At 40.7% G+C, this 27,248-nt stretch overlaps 1 protein-coding gene across 2 annotated transcripts in view; it reads left to right on the top strand.

Annotated features, from left to right (window-relative positions):
- The window catches only part of LOC116327573 (zinc finger protein GLIS2-like), a 33,471-nt gene extending 8,719 nt beyond the window's left edge, over window positions 1-24,752 (top strand). Inside the window, exons 2-7 of one of the 2 annotated variants that reach the window (XM_031749185.2) lie at window positions 10,618-10,806; window positions 12,277-12,449; window positions 15,002-15,187; window positions 17,415-17,548; window positions 18,203-18,321; window positions 21,354-24,752. In XM_031749185.2, coding sequence (XP_031605045.2) covers window positions 10,641-10,806; window positions 12,277-12,449; window positions 15,002-15,187; window positions 17,415-17,548; window positions 18,203-18,321; window positions 21,354-22,030 — 1,455 coding nt within the window. In that variant the 5' untranslated portion in view covers window positions 10,618-10,640 and the 3' untranslated portion in view covers window positions 22,031-24,752. Of the gene's footprint in view, window positions 1-10,617; window positions 10,807-12,255; window positions 12,450-15,001; window positions 15,188-17,414; window positions 17,549-18,202; window positions 18,322-21,353 lie in introns of both variants that reach the window. The other variant, XM_039613801.1, reaches the window with a different exon arrangement.
- The last annotated feature ends 2,496 nt before the right edge of the window (window positions 24,753-27,248 follow it).

Here is a 27,248-nt window from a genome sequence, read left to right as displayed (position 1 = left end):
ATCCCTTACATGTCAAAATGTGACTGAATTGTTTTTAAACTTTAGGCAATGCCCAAATATACGCGGGTATTTTAGCAGCAAAGATTTTCTGCTAAAAAAATGATGTCACTTGATGTCAAGAGAATTCCTAAGCAACAGGTGGCAACATAATCTATTGCTGATCAACCTTAAGCTACAAAAAAAAAGAATATAAATTTACATGTGGACATGGACATGGTGGGCATGGACTTTGTGAAAATCTTCACCTGGAAGTTTTTTTCCGTTTTCAGTCACTTAAAATGCAGTTTATGTGTGGACGAGTGGCCAAAATGCATTAAAAAGGCTACCAAAATACCAAAACAGGATAGGTCATAAATAAGATGATTGGAATAAACACATTCGCTGTTACATTAGAATATGCTATTCTTAGAACGATGAAAAGAATTGCCCGACACACCCTTTAACAGAGTAGTGAACCCCCTGGAAGTGTTTTAGTGCTTCCATGGCTGTGAGTATTCATCATCAGAGAGTGCGTGTGAACATCGATGCAGAAGTTCACATGCCAGTTTTTGTGCCTGTGCAGACTCAGAAAACAGAGTACAGCATACCAGCTATGCATTGACCCTTTAGCTGGACTTCAGGGAAGTGTAACAAGAATGCCCCTTTGTGGCATTTGTGTTCATGTATAAAACAAAGTATAATTAAACCAAAACCACCGTGAGATCAACTACCACATATCTTTTGAAAAGATGTTGCTGCCATAAAAAATTTGACTAGCATCTATTTGTCATAAAGTGCATGCTTGGGGTGTTGTGTCTGTGCTAATTACTAAGTAATTAATTACAAATAATTATGAATTCTTTTTTACAACATAAGGCATGGGGTCAGACAGGTAGATACAAACAATGATTTAATAAGTGAAACATGCTCACTTTGCCCTCATGTGGTTTAATTACTGGCAGTGATGAGCATGTTCTGAGTTAACTAAGCCATTCATCTCCCCCAATGTTTTAGATTCTTTTAGACCATGCAAATGTTTTAACATGCAGTGTGAATGAGTGCTCTGTCTGTATGATTTTCTATATGTGGGGGCAATGATCATTTTGATAAGTTGTATTACTGCTATGATGTTATGTTCATGTGTATTCTGTTGTGTTCAGAGTGTATGTACAGAAGAATAGAAAATTTTATATTCTGATTTAAACCATATGGGGACGAAACCCTCAGCTTTTTGTCAACAGGCCAATAGTTTGTCCGTACATTAACCACTGACATAAACTTTTCATAAAGACAGAGAGTACATAAACCATGGCCATCTATTGTAGCGATTCACTTTTCTAAACTAATACACAAAGCATATTAAACTCTGCATCAGTGCAACTGCTGCACATTTCAGATAACCAATGAAACAGATGTAAAAAGTAAGTAAACAGTGAGCGATTTCTGTTTTTTATACTTGCAATGAGCAAAACAATTTCAAAACACAAAACAGACGTACTATCCCAGTGTGGGCCTACTTTATAAAACCGAGCAACACAGGTTATTCTTTAAGCTGTAGGTAGAGGTGAAGTGTCTGTTAACTCATTCATTTAAATCCAATATTCATTCTTCTGGATGTTTTTCCTCAGAGTAATGGCCCAAGGAGCTTGGAAAGAAAACCGTCTGGACTTCTTTAGGTTGCTTGAAGACGTTTCACCTCTCATCCGAGAAGCTTCTTCAGTTCTAGGGTAAAATGGTGGAGAGTCCCAGATTTAAACCCCGTGGGAGTATCCCCCCCAAAGAGGGTCCTTTTGTCCCTCTTCTCGGATGAGAGGTGAAACATCTTCAAGCAACCTAAAGAAGTCCAGATGCTTTTCTTTCCAAGCTCCTTAGACTACGATGACCTGGATGACTGAGAACCTTCACAGACATACCTCAGAGTAATGGTTCTTTCAGAGCTAATTGGTTGATTAAATGTTCATCAGTTAGCTACTTACTTTGTCTACTTGCTGTTTGGTATTAAGCAAAGAATGAACCGTTGGTTTAATAAACCATTTGGTTGGTCAGGGAGGAGTACGAGTGTACCAAGGGAGTGAAAAGCTCTGTAGTGATTTGGTTTGATATGGTTAAAGTGAAATCAAATTACAACTTTTACTTGCATTCATTTGACCCATTTCATTAATGTAAACACAAAGGAGTGGTTTCAGAGTGTTTCTTGAAAAGAGTTAGCTTTTACAAAATGAGAAAATTCTTAAACTGAAGAATTAGAAAAGAGAAACAGACCCTCTATAACTAAGGAGTAAGAACCGTACAGTTGGTACAAACATGCTCTTAACTTCCACCAGCATAAAGTTTACTATACATGGTTATGTTCATCTTTGAGTTACGAAGGGATAAACTGTAACGAGGGGGGTTTATCTTTTATTACAGCTCTGGTATATCTCACTCTTCCTCAGCTGATCTTTCCATTCATAAAGCTCCTATCTGAGTAACCCCCCCCACCCCATGTGTGCTGTATGTGGGGGAGTCTTAAATAACTCTCCAGCATTTTCCTCCCGGTGCCTAGCTTCCAAAATGTTCAGCAATTGTTTATATATGATAAATAGCAGGTATCCCATATTTTTGCAATAAACACACATATTTCACTGCCTAATGTCCCTAAATGTGATTTTCAGCATTCTGGATGCTGTTTAACAACCCTTGGATTGAGCTTGTTCCACTTTGTTTATTTCAAAGCAAATGTGACTCTTTGGTCATAGCTGCACTGGAGTCTGTTTGGGATTTAAACATAAAAAAGCAAAAACTAGTGTGTATCTGTCATCTGACACAAATGAATAATTAACTTGCTATCGAATAAAAAATGCTTCCATTAGTGTTAGCTACACCACTATTGTACTTTCTATAAAAGATGCGTGTCGTGTACTTTAGGGTCAGAAAAGTACATGTCAGTGAAGAAGTGCCTTGAACCGGCACACTTTCTAATGGTTAGCTGGCTTTTGGTTCTCTAGAAGTCTATGACAAAATGACCCTCTGCTCCCTTGATCTTTAAACAAAGTAAACACTTTGTTTAAAGATCACGTCCTTTCATCCTTTCATCTACTTTGAAAGGATGATAAAGCAGGGTTTGGTTCATTCATTGTTATGCTACCTAGTATATAACAGAGGTTTTTTTTAAAGGACATTGTTGACAACCATATGGTTCATTTTAACACAATACATATAGTGAAGAATTATGTTAAAAATCTGTGAATTTAGTAGACATGGAAGATGTTTTTGTAACACCCTTAGTTGTGACACCTGAGGTCACAACTAAGGGTGTTTTCACACCTATAAATTGTTTAGTCTGGTCCGTATAAGTTGATTAGTTTGTAACTGTAACAAACCCACAGCTGACCCGGGTGCACGTTCATGCTTTGCAGCATCTCTTTATTAATGGTTGCTTGTTCACACAATGTTGGCTGCAGCTCTCCCTTGCTGCCAGCCACACACACTGACAAGAACCCCCATACTGCAGGACGCAGTACCATGTTTAAGTCGGCGGGGCACGATTGCAGATGCCGTGCAGGTGCATCCGCCTTCCCTGCACGGCACCGCAAGCCACGCCCGCCACAGTAACCTTGTAGCTTTTTTGTTTTGCAGATTTGATTTCTTTTCACACAGAGAAAAATCAAAATGAACTCCAAGCAAAACAGAATGCATCACTACAAACCACGTAAAAATGTTCACCTCGCTTATTGTCCAGATGTGCCTGGGGTGGGAGCAACAAAAGTAAACCACTGCACATTAATTGTACCTTGGCACATCCCAGAATACCAATCATAGGTGGCCACGGGACGGTTTTAAGTTCAAACTAGTAATGTACACCTGGTAGTTGGTTCAGATCGTGGTCAGCTCACGTTCACACCATAAATGAACCACTCTGGAGTTAATTTGGAACTGCACCTTGCTTTCGCTCCACACCTGAGTGTGATTACTGTGTTCACACCTGCACAAATGAACTGCACTGAGGGAGGAAACAAGCCCGAGTTTGATTTAAGGGGACTAAACACCAGCAGGTGTGAAAACACCCTAAGGAAGAGATTTCTAAATACAATTTGTATTAGCAATAACAATTTACTAGAAGCACTGGAGAATCATTACTGGTGGCATTTCAGACAATCTCAAGTATGCAACACTGCAGCTTCCCATGAAGTTGACTCTCTGATTGATGAAGTTCTTGAATGTCAAATAAACCCTAGGCCCTAATCATATAGGCCTACAGACTGGTCAGCAAGCTCGCCTGGAAATCTTTGGTTGGTTGGAGAAAAATATGCATTCCCCATTCATTGGTGAGTAGTTGTAGGTGTTACACCAAAAATCCTCCTTGGGACCACTGATGTTGCAAGCGCTCGCTAACCAAGCAGTCAAAAGGATGTTTGTTTTCAATGGCTACCAACCATTTTCACCTACCAATGACCAGCATCCTCCAGCACCCACTTGCCAACCTGTTGGGGAATACCCAGTTTTCCGTAATAACCTGTGTTTGCCAGGGGGACTTGGACTAGTCTCTAGGGCTGCGTCACTGGGGCTTTAGCTATCAAGTTCACCTATTGTCAGTCACAAACCTCTAGCAACCCCTCACCATCGGGTTGGAGAATATATTTTCCTCTAGCAGCTGGCAGTTGCCATGGCATTTCTAATCTGTCTCTTGGGCTGACTGGGGCTTTAATTCAAGGAATTAATAGGAAAAGTATTGTTTGAGCGAATGAGAGCTTGAATAAACAGCACTGTTCAACTCTCTAGAATTTTCTAATGTGCACTTCTTGTCATGACACTTAGCTGCTGAGCCCCTTTTGGAACAAATTTGTTGGTAAAGTGAGCGGCTACTTCATCCCTTTCAAAAGTCTCTCTATAGACAGCAAGAGTCAGAAGTAAGCTTATTGACGTACAGAGATGTGAGATTTGTGGTATGTTTCAAGTGAAAAAAAGACAGTCGCTGATTCCAGAGGTTACAGCCGCCCACCTCCCGCTCCTCCTCCCCCTGACAGTCGCCACCACTCCCTTCATAAGTGGTGTAGACGCCAGTGTCAGTATGAGAGACACTGCAGGCTCTACTGGTGGCTATTGCAGACTTGCTCGGTAGAGTTGCATCACTTTGTGCTGCCGAGATGCAAGAGAGAGAGAGGGAACGCAGGCGGGTAATGCCGAGACAAATAATGGGAAAAGTGTGAGGGGAGGAAAGGGTGGGAGCCCATGTCTGACTCCCACAGTTTCTGTTTTCTCCTTGCCATTTTTCATCGCCCACTCGCTCTCAGTCTCCCCGCACTGTTGCCATTTTTCTCTCTCCTGAGGGAAGTTCACCCTCGTGAATGCTGGCATAGAGCGCGCGCTGTGAATCACAGTTGACATCATATAAAACAACAGCGCAACTCATTCTCAAGTTGTGAACACTGACAGTAAATTTCCTTTTTGCTGCCGTGGCGGTGAAAAAAAAACAAAAACCCGCTTGATTGCAGTGGAGGTGGTTTTGTTTTTGTGACTGGAGTTTGAAATGTGATATAGTCATTAGTGTTTTGGATGATCTGCGCAGTCTCTCTGGCCCTCGAAAAACATATTGTGCAACACTTGGACTTCAATGAGAAAAGAAGAACTCGTGTTTGTCCTCTTTCTTTAAAAGGAAAACAAACTTGTCTCCAAGAACTTGTTTACCTCCATCTCACCACAGAGTGTGTGGTAAGAGGATCCCCCCGCTGCTTCCTCCATGCTTCTCAACAACCTTTCTACGTCCTTAGAAACCCTTTTTTTCTCCCTAATGCAAACCAGTCGTTTTGTTTTTTTGTCCACTGCTGTTCAAACAGGTGTCCAATTTCATTTCTCACGAGGGCACCTCGGCTTTTTCGGCCTCTTTTCTTTTTGTCTCTGTATGCCTCCACGTCACAAAAACAAAGCCTCCTGTCATCCTCACTGCTGCGGCGGTCTTGCATAATACCTTATAAGGACACTGAGTGGAAGATCAAAGAATATATAAACCCTAAAAATCAGGCCTGAAGTTGTTCCTGGAGTGATGGACTGGCTTAAATCTCTATCTCTGTCTGCTGCCTTGTGGAAACTGATTCCTCCTCATCCTGACTTTTACAGCTAGTTTTCCACACATGGATCAAACATAGGTCTAGAGTAAAACATTAAAAATACAATCATTGAATACCTACACTGAAAAAGGTTTTTACTTCAAGACTCAGTGCGATCCATTTCTGATCTTGCTGAGAATTTCCAAAGCTTTACAGTCTGTCTTCTCAGTTATTAACACTGTCTTTTCATGTCATCGTATCTTGTTCGATTTGGAACGACAGAATGGGAATAAAAACAAGTCGTGAAACTGGGGAGAAATAAAAGAACGGAGCTCAAAAATGCACTGGAGAAGAAAAAAGTAGGAGAGAAGAAAAAGGAGTGGGAGGTACAGAGAACAGGAGAGGTATGCTCCGCTGGAGGACTGGGAGAGGAAAACCGCAGGAAGGAGTGAGAGGGAGGGAAGTAAAGCGAGCGAGCGAGAGAGAGAGACAGGGCAGGAAAAAGAAAAAAATAAGAGAGAGGGAGAGGCCACATCGGGGCACCGTGGAAGCAAATGTTTCCTGTGAGAGGAGGACAAACTCTCATGTGTGGGTGTGTTACACCTGAGGGGAGGGGATAAACTGTGTGAGCATATGTGTGTGTGTCTGCTTTGCTTCATATATAATAGCTTCAAAAATCAAACTGTCAAAGTGGGATTTGGATGAGTCTAATAACGATTTCTCGTGCTGAGAAAACACACAGCATCAGCAATCTGGTCTGACTGTAAACCAGTATGTATTTGCATGCAAAAAATGTGTAAGCACATGCACTTTGTGTGTGTGTGTGTTTGTTAGCTTGCCTCCCTTGTAAGAATTATAGGGTTCTGACAGCAATATCTAACCACTGTGTGAGGACACTCTTGACTTATGAGGTGTTTTGGATTTCAAACTAGAAGAAAAATGGGTTCAATGAAGGTTGGTTTTAAGCATAGCTTTGTTGGTTGAAGGTTTGAGGTAGAGTGGTGCCATCTCTCAGTGAGGGACAGTATGGAAAGACCATCTATGAGTGAAAAATGCTGCTCCTTTCATGTGTTTACAGTATGTACTATACTGTATAGGAGAGTGAGTGCATGCACTAGTGCACAAGTATGTACATATGCTTTACTGTAAGTCTGCAAATAGTCAAACTATGTGTTTTTGTAGGCAGTAGAGGATCCATAAGTGGATCTGGGCGTGCTGCCCAAACACAGGTCACTGAGGGGAAAAAAGGGGGTGGACCTGTTGGGAGGTTGGGGGCTCATGCGTGGTTATGAGCCTTACACATGTCTACTGGTGTGACCCTATTCTGCATGCGTGCCTGGATACATATGGTCCTGAGTGTGCGTGCCGTTACAGTACCTCCAAATAGCTGCGTGCGTGTGAGAGAGAGAAGTCAACGAGGTTGCTGTGGAATGTGAAACTTAGTGTGGTGAGGTAGCTGGCAAGCCGACAGGAGGACCTAAACACTGACTTCATTGTGGTTTAGCCTCTGCCTTATATTATGTCGGGGGATTGTGTCGGTGATTGTGGAAGAATTTGCGGCGACAGCAAGTTTAGAAGTTAAGGAGGTGTACATGTAGCTGGAAAGTTGCCGGTTTTAATCCAGCCGGTGAAAGTAAATTAAGAATGCTCTTGCTGCCAGCTATCATTAAGGAGTCATATGGTGAGACACACCATGGAGCTTTTGCAGTTGTGTCACAAAATGCACTTACAACCCACGTCTGGCGCCAGTTAGGAGTTCCACTGGAGGCAAACACTGACTAAATGCAGTTTAAATACCTTTGTCTTTGAAACGGATACCTGCAAGCATTTCTGCACTGTGGGTGTAAGATTTTAAGTGAACTCTGCAAAGTAGAAATGTTTTCAAACCGTCTTTTTTGTAGGATGGGGAAATATTTTTATTTTACCATTGTCTTGTCTATATGCTACGGTTGCAATCAAACGCAAGGGCTAGCAGTTAAGCCTGGTTCTGTCTTTGTTTTTTTTTAAGTAAACCTACAATTAACAAGATGTATATCATAGTTTTGAATGGGGAAACACCTGGCAACTTGATGCACTATGGAAAGAAGGCAAGCTGGTGGAGGCAGTGTGTTACTACAAGCAATGTTCTGCTGGTAAACCTTGGGTCCAACCATCCATGTAGATGTTATGTTGACACGTACCACCTACTTAAGCATTGCAGACCATGTACAGCCTTTCATGGAAATGGTATTTCCTGATGGCTGTGGCCTCTTTCAGCAGGATAATGCTGGAGCAAAGATAGTTCAGGAATGATTTTAGGAGCGCAACAATGAGTCTAAGGTTTTGACTTGGTCTCCAAATTCCCCAGATCTCAATTAAATCAAGCATCTGTGGGATATGCTGGACGAACAAGACTGAGCCATGGAGGCCCCACCTTGCAATTTACAGGACTTAAAGTATATGTTGCTAACATCTTGGTGTCAGATACCACAGCACACCTTCAGAGGTCTAGTGGAGTCCATGACTCGGTGGGTCAGGGCTGTTTTTGGAGCAGAAGGAGACCAACGCAATATTAGGCAGGTGGTCATAATGCTGTGACTGTTTAGTGTATATCTATGTTATAGTTATGTATGTATAACATAGAGTAGATATCTTGCCTTAAACCTCTGACTGGATTTTTGATGTCTGTAATGTCTGACTGGCAAATAAATGCCAAACGACCTGCTCCAGCTTCCTTTGAATATAAAAGAAATCTGTCACTGCAGATAAATTATATAATACCAAATGCAATTCAACATTAGATGAGCTTTTTTGACATCCTGTAGACACCCCCACTGACAGGGAGTGAATAACAGCTTTGGAATTCTCAGGTGCAAAAATGTCAGTGTATTGCGTTGACTTTCCCGGCAGCTGTCAAGCATTTCACTGCGGGTTTGGTCCAAGAGTTTCCCCTCTTTGGGTTTCTGCTGGGATATTTTTTTTTTCTTTGCAGCACATATCTGGGTCTTGAGTCATTTAGTCTAACAAGAACCCATGAGTTTAGTCACTGGCTGGGATAACTTTTGTCGCATGCTTCACCCAGAGTATCATACCATCAGAAGTGGAAAACTACTGAAAAGTCTAGTTTAGGCCCTCGAGTGTTCACCACAGAAATGCAGAGGATCAAAGTAACAGCCCCACATCATTATGAATTTCAGAAATTTTCCCCCGGGAACTGAGCTACAACTAAAATTGACAACGAAGGACTAAACCCTGCTATTTTCAAATTGCCTTATTACAGAATACATGGCCTAGAACAACTAGCATTTGTAGGTAGTATGTTAATTGTTACGTTCCCCTGAGGGGTCTAGGCGGTGAGGGGAAGTAACAAAAAGTGTCCGGGTCAGAAAAAGGAGACAAGAAGGCAAAATGGTTAAAGTAAATAGCTTTATTAAAGTTTGTATTAAAACTAACTAAAAGAGATGGACAAGCCGCTATCACCATTTAAAGAAACAAACAAAACTCAAGCGTTGGTCAATAAAGTACAAAGTAAGTCAAAAAGAGAGCAGCTCACCAGCTGCAAACACAGACACGCAGCTCACTAGCTGCAAACCGCAAACCACAAACCACAAAGCACAGCTCACAAGCCACAAACACACTAATGGCACTCTGGCCCAGAGCTCACCTTTCCCTGTGCTTAAATACTCTTAATTACTGACGAGAGTCAGCTGCACAAAACAAAGAAGGTGGCACCTCAGGCAGATGGGAGATTGTAGGACACACCCACACAGGCACCTTCAGGATGAGGCCCTGCTAGGGCCGTAACATAATTAACAAGTATTCACAATTAAGCGAAGTGTCATCTAGACTAACTATTACTATTGCTTCAGTTTGTGGGATTTTAAGTAGTTTTTTGCAACAGTTTCGTGATTATCATTTTAGAATTTATTTGGGGTTATTGAGAATTATTCCTCATTGCATCTTGAAGTCTAAATGTGGATGTTTTACTATCTTCTTGTGTTTGTGTTGAAAAAGAGGAGAGGAATATTATTATCCAAATTCTAAGTGGGGAATGATAGCTGATGATATACCAGCGGATATCCCATGAAGAAAGATGTGTAACTCTGTACTACTTGTGTGAATGTTGAATCTCGAGAGCCTAAGAAAGTGGATCAAGAAAACCTGAAGATTTTAGTCATACAGCTCACTTTATTGAGTGAATTAACTGAATTAATGGGATCTTTTAATTCCTCTGTAGCTGTAAGATGTGCCAAAATGTTTTTTTGTAGTTTAATAACCTGTTATAGATGTACATGAAGTCATCCGTTAGCACGGTGTTGTGAAAGTAATGTCTCACTGTGTGTAAATGAGATTGTTTTGATTTGTGGGTCGCAGGTATTTCTTTTGACAGATGAGTCAGAGTCATTTCATAGTGTGGAGAGCTGTGGTTAACACCCACAACAGACTCAGTATCACTGAGTGTGAGACAGAGAGAAAAGGGAAAAGAAATGTACCTTTTACTGTACAGATTTATTCAAGGAGGTTATTAAAAAAACCGAATTAGTAAGTGAGTCCTATGAATAAATTTGTTTTCATTGCTCTTTGAAATTGAAATAAAGACACTTTGTTTGTTAACTTGTTTGTCTGTGGCTAGGTGGGCAACAATAATCAGCGGCCATGTTGTCTGTGGATGAGCCACTGGACTTGAAGCTTCCCTCAGGTCGCACAGACGGTCCAGGCATACTGGGAAAGAGGAGTTACCCGTCCTCTATTTGTGCCCACATCAGCACCAAACGACTGCGGCTACAGTGCGCAACTTTTCCATCGCCTCCCTCTTCCCCAGGTACGAGTTAACCTGGTAAACATCTAGCAGTTTTAGCATCACTGAAATAAATTCTCCATCATTTCTACTCTCTTAAATGCACACATGACATGACTTTGATATTGTCATGGCGCAGTGATTAAGTTTATCACTGGTAATGCAATAGCGTAATAGGTTGATTCTCTGTCCTCACTTTCCTGGTAACCTATTATTGCAAACCCAGTGAACAGTAGCTCATTTGTGTCCTCGAGAAGATTGTCCCCATTTTTGTCAGTGCAGCTCATAACAAGAGGAGTGTGACACTGATATGAAGTGACCTAAAAAATACAGCACCTCTGTGACATTCACAAACACAATGGACTTTGTATCTTCATTCTTGTGTTAGCTTTTGTGCTCAGCATTACTGCATTGTGTGCTTCCTTCTGTGTTCGACACAGAAACACTGCTGTTGCTATTGATTAAAGGACCCATGGGCAGAAAATAGAAACTGAGATTACAACAAATTCAGTAGGTTGATTTGCAAATATAGTCTCAGAAAGGTTTCTGGAGAGTTAGGCAGGTAGGACGGGCTGAGAGTAGAGGGTGCAGACAGAGGGCTGAACCTGGGACAGAGAGAAGAGATTTTGAGCTTCACACAAGGAAAAACTTAAGTCCCCTCACCATATAAAGAGGACCTAATTCATCATTCACAATGGATGGCGTGACAACTGAACCAATGAACGACGCCAGGGTCATCCCTTCCATGTTTATGGTAGATCTTGTTATTAAAAGTCACACGTCCATACCTAAGTGCCTTGTCTAACATTTGCACATACACTGAAGGACTCTGAAGACTCTGAAGGATGGATTGGGGGCAACTTGAGTTTCAGTATCCTGCCCAGCGATGATTTCACATGCAGTCTGGGGTAGCCTGGGAATTGATCCACCACCCTTCAAACTGATAAACGGCTTGCTTTAACTACTGATGACAAACCAAGGGCCAGTAGCTATTTTGTGTCCAGTATGGATGAAGCACCATGCACTTACATTAATGAGTTCTGTGTGATTGTTTCAGATAGCTGCGATAATAACAAAATGAAATGGCCTGGGAGTCGCTTTGTGCAATTTTTTTATGCGATTTTCTTCTTGTTTTGAAAAGTGCCTCATAATTTATTTATTACTTTTATTGTGATTGTTATAAAATCTAAGAAGAAGAAAGAACAAAATAAGTCAGAGGATTGTAGAAATGTTCTACATGCCTCAATGAAATTGAAAAGGTATAGATATATTTAAAATATTTTTAAAAATATTTAAAAAACAATGTGAGCAGGGGTGTTGCTAAGACTGTGGCATTACCTGCAAACAATAATGTGTTGGTAAAATTACAGGGAGATTTTGTGAAATGAACCTCAGTAAAGCAAGAAATCAATGAATCATGATACTGTGATGGATGTAATAAGGATCCTGCTTTATCTCTAATCTCTAATCTAGATTCCCTGTCTTCCTCTCAAGAACGACCTGGGTCCTGCTTCACCCCTCCAGCCATGGACCTCAGCCTGTCCCCCTCCTTGCGCCATGCCTCTTCTCTCTCCCCATCCCCTTCCTCGCCATCCTCCCTCTCTCCATCCTCTCCCATGGAGTCCCCTCAGAACAGCAGCAGCCCTCAGCCACACCTCTTCTCTCGGGTGAGTCCATGTGTTTGCTGGAGTACACTAATGCTACCACTCCTTTCGTTGATGCACTTCGCAATTAGTGTGCACACACGAAAGTTGTGCTTTGCTTGTTTCATCAGTTGAGATGGTAATGACTTCAATCTCTTTTGACGTTTCAGAGAGGATATGGGAATTAAAAAGATTTGAATTGAGTGGCTGGGTGCAGTATACTTAGCATGCAAAGCATCAGACCAAATCAATACCTTGTATTAAGATTGCATCTGGCCCATTTTTATAACAGCAATTTGTGAGCAGTGTATCAAGCTTGAAAAATGATTGTTGTCAAAAACTAGTCTAGTCTAGATGGCTCTTCCAAGGATTGTGTGGATAGCATTTTAGCTGGTGTAAAAATTAATAGGAGAAAAAAATTACATCTCATATTATAAATCACCGATTCCATGTTGCAGATTTGTATTGTCAAACCTCTGCTTCAAATTTTGTTGACCTTGTTGATCTTGATTTGAGATATAGAAAATCCTGCTCCTCACATAGAAGGTCTTGAGGTGAGGTGACGCAAAAATTTCCCCGTCGTGGGATCAATAAAGTCTTATCTTATTTTATCTTATCTTATCTTAAATAATCAGGCCCCATCTTATCTTAATGACCTTGTAGTACCATATCACCCTATTAGAGCACTTTGCTCTCGCACTGCAGGCCTACTTGTTGTTCCTAGAGTATTTAAAAGTAGAATGGGAGGCAGAGCCTTCAGTTTTCAGGCCCCTCTTCTGTGGAACCAGCTTCCTGTTTGGATTTGGGAGACAGACACTATCTCTACTTTTAAGATTAAGCTTAAAACTTTCCTTAGCATATAGTTATGGCTGGATCAGGTGACCCTGAATCCTCCCTTAGTTATGCTGCAATAGGTGTAGACTGCTGGGGGATTCGCATGATGCACTGAGTATTCTTCTTCAGCCAACTTTCTCACTCACTATGTTAACAGACCTCTCTGCATTGAATCACACTTGTTATTAATCTCTGGCTCCCTTTCACAGCATGTCTTTTGTCCTGTGTTCCTTTGCTCACCCCAACCAGTCGCAGCAGATGGCCGCTCCTCCCTGACCCTGGTTCTGCTGAAGGTTTCTTCCTGTTAAAAGGGAGTTTTTCCTTCCCACTGTCCAAAACGCTTGCTCATAGAGGGTCATGTGATTGTTTCAGATCTCAGATAAGCAGAAGTGAGGTCTAGGAAATGGTAACAATTTCCCTGTGTCAGCACACCAGTCAGATTAAAATGCACATGCCCCTGAATTTATGTCTTAAAAGTATCAAAAAGGATGAGTTATAAAAAAAGATCACCACCTGTGAAGCTGTTGTGAATGTGAATATAATTTTTTTTGTACAGAGATGTAGTTACAGCTGCATTTTGACATTTTAAAAGCGAGCGGAACCCAAGAGGACATTATTAGAACAGCGGTTTTTGGGACTACTGGCACCTGTACAGCTCACAAATGAATATTTTACAAGCTAACTGGCTGCTGGCTGTAGTGTTACCTTTACAGTACACATGTGAGTCACATCTGTCTCTCAGCATGAACATATATGAACATGTTTCTAAAAATGTCAAACAGTTCCTTTAATGTTTGTCCAGCTTTTGAAATACCCAGGAATGTTACATTCCCCTAAGCTGATGGGGGTTTCATTACAAACACATGGCCGGTGTGTGCTGCACTCATTTTAAGGAGGATTCAAAGAATAAAAAAATATTCTGTTTTACAAGCACACACTCCAGGGAAAACCTTTCCGGGTACGTGTATGTATTCGTGTAATCACTTAATCTTGTGAACAGGCATGACCACAATCTTAGAATTCTCGAACCGGTGACCGATCGTGGCTGAATGCGCTCCATTTTTCTTCAGCAGGACTGAATTGAAAAGTGATCCAGGGAGTGAATCTAATTTGCCAGTGCAGCATCTGCACACAGCACACAGCCACGCAGTGATTCTGTCTAAATCAAATTTGAGCTGTGCTTTAATGGTGAAAACATCAAACACACAGCTCCTTTACTTACGGCACAAAACCTTCCTTCTTGGACCAAATTAATCATTTAGCAGAGAAAGTCCTCATTTTTACATTATCAAAGCATTTTTCATTGTCATCATTGGATTTGCTGAAGTGTATTCTAATTATAAATAATAATTATAATAAAATTAATATAAATATAATTATAAAAAAAAAACGCAGACCTTCAATCCCCAGTTAATAAACCTACATGTCATGGATGCAAAAGCTCTTAAATGACAATTTAACAACCACAATTCAAAGTAAACACGACCAGAAGGAGTCCAGTCCACAGCAGGAATTATCCATGATTATTTCACGACCTTCCTCCATTTCCTCTGATAGTTGTATCTTTCTATTAATCAAGGTCAAAGCTGCAGGCTTTAATATTAGGTCTGCTTCTTTCTTCATTGTTACCGGTGAAGTAAATTATTATTTTTTTCTTTTCTTGTGAATAGCTAATGAACATCTTGCCTTTGTTGCCACAAAATTCTTTTGCTCTGACCTCTCTCTATCCTGCTCTGCATTAGGAATCACCTTTTCACCGAGGTGTGGAACCCGGTGCTTCACCACAGGGCTATCCATTTTATCTCCCAGTTAGAAGTCCACCAAGAAGCTACAGCTTTCCCTCTTCCATGTTCATCAGTCAGACTAGAGAGAAGCCGGTTTCTCCAGAACCCTCCGTGGATGCTCAGTTGGCCTGCCGTTGGATGAAGGTACGTGTAATTAAATATTATAGGTTAAGTTATAGTTATTTATATGTTTATTGCATGCATTTTAACAGAAGCTTGATTCATATTATTTTGGCAGATAATATTGTTAATCATGTGTCGCACTTCAAACCCTACACCTAATAGCAGGCACAAGCAATTTCTTTAATGAGGGTGAAAAAGAGCCTGCAAACATTACTCTGACCACTAAGTGGCGCTGCAAACACAATATATAAAGCTGAGAGTTACAGAAAAAGAGGTCAGTGAGCATAAATGCTATCAGAGGTTACAATATAAAAAATGAGTGTGGTGTGCGGTGTGATCTAGCAATAACAAATTAACCAGTTTGGTGTGAAAAGTAACTATTTAGTTTTTCATCTGTTTATATAATTTTAAATAGATAAACTTTGTGTTTTTAAAAAAAATATATAGTTGGTTGTATTAAAAGGTCAGAATCAACCATTTCCTATATTATATTCTGGTATTTTAAGAACTAAATGATTAATAATTATGTTTGAGCATTATAAAAAATGAATGAAAAACAATGAAATACCTTGATTAGCTAAACTGTACAAAACTTAACTCTATATCAGAACAACAGATCCTATGATTAATGGACATGCTCTTCAGTAGGTCACACTTAAAATTATTGCACACGGTAACTACAGATGATCACGTCAGGCTAATAATAGCCAGAATCTCCCTTTTTGCTACCAGCAGCAGTGTTTCTCAGAGTGTTTTCACCTCATGAGCTCCTATGAGTGCGTTATTCTGGCATAATGTTCCCTGGAAATCCACAAAATTGGATGATCTACATTTTTATAGCTCTCTTACACTCCAAGCCACATTTACCCATTAATACTCACATTCATACCGCACACAGAGCCATCAAAGTCAGAACAACTTGCACACTTTAAGCTTGTGTCACACATTCACAGGTGTTGTGACTGTTGTGAATCCACAGGAAAAAAACTTTTAAAGATTTACAGTTACCGATCTATAACAGGATATTTTTATGATGGCTTTATCTGAGCTATGAAATGATCTTCTTATACTTACACATACTTATTACTTCATTTAAACTGCAGTTGACTCCGCTAAGGAGTTTATGTTGACCTCACCTTAAATTTCACATCTGCCTTTCCTTCAAGTAGACCCCAGAAAGTGTTATATTTCTTGATATAACCTCAAGCAAAAGAGAACGAGCTGCCTATTTAGTTAGAAATATACTCTCGTATAATATTATATAATAAGCTCAAGTTTATGTCCAGTTATTTACAAATCAATACCTATTATCCACAACCTACTCCTACATAATATTAATTTAATCAGAGAAAACATCTGTCATGCTGCCCTTATCTGATTTTTAGTGCACTATAAACTTTTTAAAAAATATGTTTAAAATAAACAAATTTATAGAAAATACTATTGCTGTGAAGAAGGACCACAAGTAGACACTGTTCGGGTTTATTTTCCCTTTTATTGCCATCACACACACTACTGACAGTCTCTTTGTCTTTTCTTCCTGGCACCCACGTGTGCAGCTTCCAGCCACACTCTGACACACCTCCCCACTCTCTGCTCCGGCTTCACTAAAAATCACACAGGAAAAAAGAGAGAGCTCATTAATTATAACACCACACATGTGTCCCACCAACCTCCCTGGCACTGCCCCTTGAGCTCACTGCACCACCCCTTCCCAGCAGCTGAGCCAAGGACCACATCTCCGCCACAATCGCCTATTGGTTAGTTTTGTCTAGGATGATTCTGCTTTTTGATTTTATTTTTTAATTTACATTGAATTTACAGATCTAAAATCCATATCCTGGGACAATCCTGAAAATGCTAGAAACAGAGATTTATTTTCTCTTTAATCCTTTGAATCAGAATCAGAATGCTTTATTAATCCCTAAGGAAATTGTGTGGGTTACAGTTGCTCCAAGACAGTAACAGTAAAAGACTAAACGATTTAAATAATACAACATGTTACAGAGTTTACAAATTTAGGAAATAGCACTAACTGTACTGAGCTGTGGAATTGTAGATACTTTGACAAAAGTTGCTTTTAATGGTATACTTTAATGGTATACTGTTCAAACATTTTCAATAAAAAAAACAAAAAACAGTGACATAAAAAGAAAAAGACATCAAGTGTTTGTGTGAAATTTTCCTAAAAAGGTCACAATCAGGTTCCTTATCAGCCATCAGCTTCATTCCCTCTTCTGTCCTCCAGTGCCACCTGCTGTTCGATACGCTGCAGGACCTGGTGGATCACATCAACGACTTCCATGTCAAGCCTGAAAAGGATTCTGGATACTGCTGCCAATGGGAAGGCTGTGCTCGAAATGGGAGGGGCTTCAATGCCAGGTATTCTGTAGCTTCATTCCATTGTCGTGAGGGCGACACAAAGCATATTTCTCATAAAAATTATACTGGTCTCTAGGCAACAGGTGTGAAAAGCAATGTCATTTCCTAGGTAATGCCTTAAGACAGCGGTCCCCAACCTCCGGTTCATGGACTGGTACCGGTCTGTGAGTCGTTTGGTACCGGGCTGCGAGAGTTGAGGCTTGGGTGTGAAATTTATGGTTTTCAGGGTTTTTATCGGTTTTTAGCATTATTTTTATTTTTATCGTAACTCTGTTTCCCTGGGTCTTTTCCCGCGTGTTATGAATAAATCTTCTTTTTTTGGTACCGGTACTGGTTTTATTTTGTTGTATTTATCCGCGACACCTTAAAGGCCAGTCCGTGAAAATATTGTTGGACATAAACCGGTCTGTGGTGCAAAAAAGGTTGGGGACTGCTGCATTAAGAAACAAAGAAGCAAAAACATGCCAGCAATAGTAACTTTGAATCCAGTGTGACAAGTCATGATCTTTTCAATATAATGTAAGCATCATATGTCAGGCTTCCAAGACAGACACATTTGAATATCAGCAGCCACATCCTAGGTAAAAATACTGAAAACAATAAAAACGGCACATCTTGATTAAAAATGTGTGTTTGATTTGTTATGATTTCTAGGTATAAAATGCTGATTCATATCCGCACACACACCAATGAGAAGCCACACCATTGTCCCACCTGCAACAAGAGCTTCTCACGTCTGGAGAACCTGAAGATACACACTCGCTCGCACACAGGTGAGTTTAGCCCATTCAAAACCAACAATGACTTGAACCAGTCATTCTCAAACTGTGGTATGTGTACCACTGGTGGTATGTGGGCTCCCTCTAGTGGTACATGGAAAGTCTCCAAAAATATTTTAAGATTAAATAATATACCATGTTCTGACTGAGTGATTTCTGAAAAATTAAAACGTACAACTCTGCTATCACTTCCGACATAAATGAAGACAGAAAACTAAACAGAAGTGATGTTTGTAGAGTTACTGAAGTTGGACTAGCTGGTATGTAATGATGTGCTATGTGGTGGCTAGCTACACAGCTATAGTTAGCATAATATATACACAGTGAAACTGGAGGATGAATGCTAACTTTTTTCCACTTGATAAAAGTTAACGCAAGGGTTCCCGACGGTTAGGGACAAATGCAATCGTATGGCAGGATGCTGTAAACGGACCAAACTTCAGTCAGGAGAATAACTGCAATATGAGGTTAGTCATTAATATACTGCTGCATGGGCTGGGCTGTAGTTACAGCGTAAGTTTCTAAAAACTGAATTTTAAAATGAACAGTGGTAATAAAAACCGAGAGAGGCCGACAGTGATCACTGACTGTTTTAATGAGCTTGTTCAGATTAAATAGAACAAGATAGAAAGCATTAAAACATGTTAAAAACACAACAGCCTTAATAAACGCAGAGTAGTTTGGTCCCAGAAGCAGGGTTCATATGTCATCACTTAAAGACCGGATATCCCACCTACGGTGAATGTTTAATGCAGTACAGTTGTTATTATTATCACTTGTCACATCCTGTTTATGACAGTTAAAATAAATAACATTCATATAAGAAATAAAATTGTGTCATGTGAACTGTATGTGGTGTTAAATAGGCCTATACTACTGTACTTTAATGTCGGTCATAAGGGTGGTACTTTAAGAGCCATATATTTTATGAGGTGGTAGTCACTGTGAAAAGTTTGAGAACCACTGCAAGCTGAGCTTTTAGCTTCACTTCACTTTTAGCTTTTTTTTCTGGTCTCTTCCACCACAGGCTGAAAATGTCTGTAACTGAGTTAGCTATTTGCTGCCGAGCATAGAAAGCTTTATGGATTTTGGAAACTGTCTTTCACATTCTTAGACATCACGTTATAAAAACACTTCTTTCAACTATCAGCCATCTTCTCCATGGACATGCTTTCCAGAGACCTTTCAAGTACGTGCTTTGAAATTACATCAACTGTTTCAATAGATTTCCGAAATTTGTTAAATTTTAGCCACAATATCCAACCACAAAACAAGTGCATTTTCCTTGTAGCTCAGACCTGTTTTACCTGTTGTAGTTTTAGTCAGTGCCAGGAAAAACGTTTTCTTGTAATAACCTTCTTATTAGGAAATATAAGTGGTTGCTGACTGCTTTCCTTCAGTTCTTTTTTTTTTAGTAGAGGTGAGCTCTCAAACTCAAGGCGATTATACATGGCTCCAATACTGTTGGTGTGCCATGATCTCCAACCACTGTTTTGTAACTGCAGTATAAGGGACAGAGTTGTCTGTCCAGCCAAAAGCCCAAGTCTGATTTTTAATTAAATAGAGGTCAGTTCAAGACTGTGACCAATTCACATGGGAAACAAAATTTGTTCCCATTTAAAAATATTGTGAAAAAACAAGATGTCTGTGCAGGTTTTCATCATCCAGGTCATAGTAGTCTTAAGACCTTGACTGATGGTATCATAACCTACCACCTTTAGTGGTAGGTTATGATAACCTTAGTGATGGTCATTCAAAATACAATTTCATTGTTCATGCACGATATGGGCAGCAATTGCTGTTCTATTCTAATCTATGTAGATGGACTCTTTAAACCCTTCCATAATTTCCTTGGGGATTAATAAAGTATTGTTAGTCTGATTCTCTTCAAACCATTTAAAACTCCTAAACAGGAACTATAATGCACACACACTTGGCCTCAAGTGACCTCAGTAGTTCACATGAAGGGTGTGGCAAGGTCTCATAGTGGATTCACCCTTAAATGACCCACAGCTTTTTTCACACCTTGGCTCATGTGGTCACTCACATGATCAGCAGTGGTTCAACTCCTATCAGGATCAACTCCAAAGGAGACAACCCCCACCGCGGTTTAAATATCTGGGATTTGCCACCTTGTATTTTTAGAACTGAAAAAGTCTCTTTAAACTTATTGTTACATTCTTTTTTTCAAGCTTTTAAGACTTTTAAGACTGAAGAATGACCCCGCCCCCCAAAAAAGCCAAAACAAAAACAGATCTGAACAATAGATCGTGCATGCTTTTTACTACCCACAGGTTGTCAAAGTGATCATTCAGACGGTCGTACAAAGTTTCACATTATTACGTTAATGCAATGTTGATGTTGTTGTCCATTGTTCTGTTTGGTTTATTTTCATCCCATTGATTTAACAGTAAGCATCTGTTTAATTTTTCATACATCACGATCTTCATCAGCAATCAGCGTTTGTAAGAGAACTGTTCAAAATGTTCATGTTGCTGAAAACATGAGAAGTGGCTCTCTTCAACAAACATCCTACTGCTACCTCTATTGGCTGGGTACATACTTGCAAAAGAGATTGCAAATTTACACTATTTAGCTTGCTTAAATAAAAGCTACAACACACACAAACACACACACCTCCACCTCTCAAAATACTACTCTAATAATGTAAAGAAGGAGCAAATTAAACCTTTTGAGAAAAAAAGAAAAAAGAAAAAAGTCCCAGTGAGGCTCTTACAAAAGGTGGCATCATGGGATTTGACCATTAAAAATAAAGTATTTTATATCTTTTGGTCTTAAGCAGTATTTTATTTTGTTCTTTTCAAAAGTGTCACACCAGAATAACACTTTCTTCTTTGTTCCTTCCCTGTAAAACAATGACACACAATGACTCTTAAGAGAAACAAAACTGACAACATCATTCTCTGGCATTGTTTTCAAATCAAATCATTTCTGTTCCCTCCATTTCTCCTTTCCTTCGTCCTTCTGTCTCGGACTCATATTTATTTGTTTCTCTTTTCTTCCAGGGGAAAAGCCCTACATCTGCCCCTATGAAGGCTGCAGCAAGCGCTACTCCAACTCTAGTGACCGCTTCAAGCACACTCGCACCCACTATGTGGACAAGCCCTACTACTGCAAGATGGCAGGCTGCCTGAAGCGCTACACAGACCCCAGCTCCCTACGCAAGCACATCAAGGCTCACGGGCACTTTGTTGCCCAGGAGCCTGGGAGTTCAAGCAGATCAGGGACAGGGCTGAGCCTTCCTACCCACCAGAGTGCCACTGAACAGCCCTCTGTAGGAGGGGCTCCTGTCATCATCCCTGGGGCTGCTGCAGCCCTTCTTGGGGGCCTTGGGACCTCCTTGCCACTCTCTGCTTTTTGCCATGCCAGAGCTCTAGGCCACCACGGGGCACCGCTCTTTTCCATGGGTGGAGGAAGAGGAAGCATGGGATCGCTCAGCCTTTCAGACTCCCCACTGTTGCGCTTTGGACTTTCAGCTGCGTCTATGTTTGGGTTGGGGGCTTTGGGAGGTCTGGGGCAGGTGGCAAGAAGGGAGCCAGAGGACGGGGAGGAATCAGAGGAAGGAGAGGACGGGGAAGTGCTGAACCTCTCTGCAGGGGTTGGGGCGAGACGAAGTGACACTTTGTCCTGGGTGGTGGTTCCATCAAGGGCGCTACTCCTCAAACCAGCTGTTGTTAGTTAAGATGAACTGTCAGCAACTCAGAGAACCAGAGAGTTTGACTTTGTGTTTTTCCAGCCTACCATCATCATTATCACCGTGTCTAATACTAACATTTTATCAGAAATCATTGGCATCTCACAGGGATACGTGCAAGATGTCCTTTGGTATTGGCGCTAAAGTGTAGTAGTGTAATAGTTTTAAAAAGGTACATAACATGTGAGACTTGCTCTGGATACCTTGGTGCCACATTAAGATACACTGAAGTGTCTTTATGTTTGAAAATCATGGAAAGTCCTTCAGTGTATGCCTCCATCACTTCCCTTTGTTCATATATATTGTTGCTCTTTAAAACAGGACCTTTACTTCGTCATTTGTGTTGTATTAAGGGTTTAAACCAAAGGTTTAGATCTCTGTAAAGCCAGTGGCTCCTGACAAAACACTAGTATTTAATGCCCTGGGATGAAAACGTATTTGTTTTACTAACATAATGCAGTGCATATGACTGTGGAAAGCTTTTGGGGGTGTATAAGGTTATAAAAATCACATCCACATTTAGAGCCATGCAAAAGTTCAGCCATTCCAACCAATAATAACTAAAGACAGACTTGAGTACAGGGGTCTTGTAATGAGCAAAACTCCAGCAGGGCCTTTTTGTACTGTATTACAGTTAGTTTTTACAGCATACATGGTTTAGCTGTCTTAACTTTGAAAAGGTCAGTTCACCGATATTGCAAAGAAAAGAAAAAAAGGTCAGATCCTTAATCGTAGCATGCAGATACACTTTGTATTTTCTGACATTGACCTGAGATACCTACTATCTCTACAGCTCTAGTTGTTATCTGGGTAATGTTAAATAATCACTGTAAAAAGTTTCTCCTGTTGAAATACTTTGTCATTAGACTCCTAAGGATAGCAATGTTGTTTGGATAATTTCCTCAACTACTACAGCTGGCTTGATAAAAAGTCTAAGGCATTTTGAGTTTGTTTGCTTTAACTGGTCTCTGGTTTTAAAAACCCAGATGATGAGTAAGAGAAGCAAAGGTCAAAAAGTACGTCCATATAGTAGTGACTCATACAGTAATGACAAGGGAAACATTGTGGTTGCCCGGCCATCAAGTATACCCACCTTCATAGTCTGTTTTACTCTAAATCAAACTGCAGTTTACCAAGTTAATATCATGGTGAGACTTGAAACTGAGGCCTGAGATCATAAACCCACTAGGAAATGTTTACTCCAAAGAGAAACAAAACCACATCGCTGGTAAATAAGGGAATATATGTAATCTGGGTGAACTGAGCCTTCATAAACCCATCTTTTTATTTTCATCTACATCTTGATTTACAGAAGTATTTTTCAGCAGGCAAGATCATGGATTAAATTTACCAAACCTGCTAAGGAAAAACAGCTGGCACCTTGACATTGTGTAGTTTTTAAGCTCGACAACCCCCACAGAGAACTTCCACTGACTCATATTGTTTCCTCAACAATAAAGCTGTGAAGAAACAAGGATGTGGGGAGCAATAGGAAGTACAGTCCACACACAAACAGACACAATTGTGTAATATTTAAACAGACAATGTAGAACTACCTTGTTACATGTGATTTTATTTGAGCAAAGCTGTTTACACAATATTTATGCATATGAAAAGGTAATTATATGTTTTTGGAAAAGATTTTGCACAGCAGTTTCCTTATAGATTGTACTTAAGTCAGTTTGAAATCTAAAGCTTTAACTCAGTCTGATCATGTAAAGGTTTCTATGGTTTCAGTTTGGTACACCAGTTGCTATGTGCAATATGTCCTCCTGGTATATCCCCTCACCTGCTTAATTTCCAAGCCAAAAGCAAACAGAATAATTGTCTTGCCTCCAACCCCCCAAAATATTGATTTAAAAATGCAAAATCACAAGAGGTCTCACGCTACACAGGACAATGTCAGCAATTATCTCACTAATTTGCACATAAGTGCTCAGTGTTGCTCTCATCTCCACTGCTGTTTATTTTAGCTAACAGTAAAACCTTGCCTCAGACTTAGAACACAATGATGTGTGACAGAATTTATTCAACACAAAGTTATATGGTTGACCATGTGATTTTTTATAATCACAAGAAGAACGAACAAAGAAAAAAACAAAAAACAAACATATTGACACAAGTGAAGGTCAGAGATCCTTTACTCGCAGATTATATTAGCTTAGTGTTTGTTGTACTAATCGCTCCAAGACAATGGTCTAAACAGGATCAGCCCTGCCTGAAGGAATCCTTCTTATGGGTAGACAAAGGTGTGTATACAGCAATAATGACTACACATTTGCTTTGAACAAACGTTGAGACGTGGCATAAGAAGGAACAGGAAAAAAATGAGTTAAAGAAGTCTGTCCAGCAGTCAAGGGGAAGTGTTTGACGATGGCCACACATGGCCAGTATCTGTGTTGATCTTGTATTCCTGTTTGCACATCCTGATCAGTATTTCAAAGGTGCCCCAGTAAGTGCCTTGTGTTTCAGCTAAAATATATCACTCAGTATATGGAACATATGTACTCAGATGTAAAGTGCATATATATGCTTTTTTTAAAAATTACATTTTAGGAAACGTTAAACTTTTTAAAGGCTCGACAACAGATGTGATTTGTACATCAGGGCGACTGCAACACCTTTTAAACACTCCAACAGTGTTTATGACTATGGCAATGACTCAGTGTCAATAAATGCATTAAAGGAGAGAGTGTGACACCATTGTGTATTTTTTGTGTTGTGATGTTTTTTGTTTTGTTACTTTAGAAGTTGGAATAGAAGAACACATGCCCACATAGCAAAATTGTTATGGCCCCGATCTGGCCCACACAATGTGCTTACACATGGCCCACATACCGCAAAGAATGACGACCCTTTGGCGGCCCAGATCTGGTTTGCCAGAGGTGACCCACACATAGGCCAGCACAAGGCCAGTTGCAGACGCACTGCTAGCACGCCTAGCGGCTCTTCGTTAGAAAGCACCCGGGCTTGGCTTACAGTGAGGCGGCTGACACTCGTTTCACCACCCGATCGCTCGCCAAGAGTCTGTGTCTCAGCTGAACTTATTTTTCGTTTATATGGGCCGATGATTCATTTATTCATTTTAGTAACGATATAAACAGTGAAAGGTGGTTGTCCAGATGCTGGTCGATGTGGGAAAAATAACTGAGTTGTTTGGTGGTGGCTAACGCGGAGCTCCAACAAAGGGCAGCTAGCCACCGGTGTTTGACAGAAAGGACATGCGGAGAAAGAGACATGCGAGGCGGCAGCCGATCGGTGGTGGCTAACGCGGAGCTCAAACAGAGTAGAAGCGATTGCCGGTCGGAGCGTCAGGTTAACTGAATGTCAGGTAAGAACTTATGAACTGCACTCTATTTGGGTCAGATATAAACCGAGTTTAGGTGTAGTTTATTTTCGTTGTGCTGACTTTTTAAAATCAGTTACAATAACTCGTACTGTGTGCTAGCTAGCACGACGGAGTTTCTATACAGCTGGGTGCGCGCTAAGTTACTGATGTTGGACTTTATGACAGCCTCCCCTGTCATTCTCTCGCCTGTTGAAACTTCAGTCATGAAACTGATCAATGATCGGCTTTTCTCTCTTGTTTGTTTATCGCGCTAAACAACAGCAGCACGTTTAAGCTTGATCAGCTGTTGTTAGAATTCATTTGATTTTAATTTCTAGTATCAGCTGATGTTTGCTGGAGCCACAGCTGAAAAAAGGGCTGGTCCAAACCAGGAGATGTCCTTACTGAATCATCAGAGCTGAACTGGTGATGGAGAAACAGCTTTACCCTTTAGGTGACATGAATGAGTTGAAGGGAAGTTATGAACTGTTTCTGAGAGACAAATAAAGACCAAGCTCCTTTTTTGTGTAGCTGACAGCTGGTAACTGTGCAGGGGCGGATCTAGCAAAGCTTTTGCCAGGGGCCAGGTAGGGCATTAACAGGAAAGGGGACACAAAGATATACTTTTCTTTCTTACTCTCATATAAAATATTTAGCTTTTATTAAATAGTTATCTGAATCTTACAACCAAAGTTTGTATAACAATACACAAGATCGGCTGTAGACCATTGTTAATCTTTCAGAACACTGTGTAAAAATAACAAAAAACAAAAAGTGAATGCAAAAGTGCATAAATATTTATTTTACGTGTTTGATGTGTGTGACGGAGCGTGGTCTGCAGTGCCGCTGCAGGGGAGGTGGACCCACGGGTGTAAAGTCTGTGCTCTCTCGGCTGTTTTTTGGGTGTGTGTTGGGCTGTGAGTTGAAAAGCTACAGCTGGCTGTGTGGGTACACCAACCATGTGTCAAAAGTGGTCCATAACGTAATGCTTCAAAGCGTGTTCATGCAAACATTGTCGGGTCTGCCGTGGTACAATAGGACTTCTGCTCATGAACCTGTGTGCATAGCGTCTGCAAATCGGGGCTGTACGAAGTCACCTCATCTTTACCCAAAACTGTAAGCTGTCATCTGTGAGGCGCGAGCGGTGTTTGTTTTTACCATAGTTCATGGTGGAGAATGGCTGCTCTGCTGAGTTTTGCTCTCTGTAGCCATATGAATGGCAAACTACACTGATTAGCAGAGGCATAGGCACACTTAAAATTTCTTCCGAAATTTTCGCTTTCTAGTCTATTTATAAAATTACTTGCGGGCCAATAAAAATGGACCACGGGCCAACTGCGGCCCATGGGCCAACTGCGGCCCGCGGGCCGGAGTTTGGACACCCCTGCCATACACTTAGACAAATGCTGGTTTATCCCAAAGACAATACTCCCATATACAAACTTAACAATGTAGTATATACTGTGCAGTGCAGCGAGGAATGCTCAGACCACTACACTGGAGAAACAAAAAAACCCACTTCAGAAATACATGGTAAAATACATATGAGCCACCTTAATAGGACAAGACTCAGCCACATCTAAAGGACAAAGGTCACTCTTTCGAGAATGCCAGTGTTCACGTTTTGGACAGAGAAGACAGATGGTTTGAAAGAGGAGTGAAAGAAGCCATGTAAGTCCACGGTTAACAACCATCTTTGAATAGAGGGGGTGGCCTACAACACCAACTGTGTCCATCTATCTGTCTTCGCTGGGGGTTCCAAGGAGTTGTTCCAGGAGCTCGAGTCTGCTGACAGTTCTGGTGAGTCCGCTGAACCACCACCTGCAGGTTTCACACCGTCGCCTGCAGCGGCGTCTGGTCCTGCGCCGTCTGGCCCTG

The sequence above is a fragment of the Oreochromis aureus genome, linkage group 6 (assembly GCF_013358895.1).
Source record: "Oreochromis aureus strain Israel breed Guangdong linkage group 6, ZZ_aureus, whole genome shotgun sequence".
Taxonomy (NCBI): Eukaryota; Metazoa; Chordata; class Actinopteri; order Cichliformes; family Cichlidae; genus Oreochromis; species Oreochromis aureus.
This window is presented reverse-complemented; position numbering and strand designations above follow the sequence as displayed.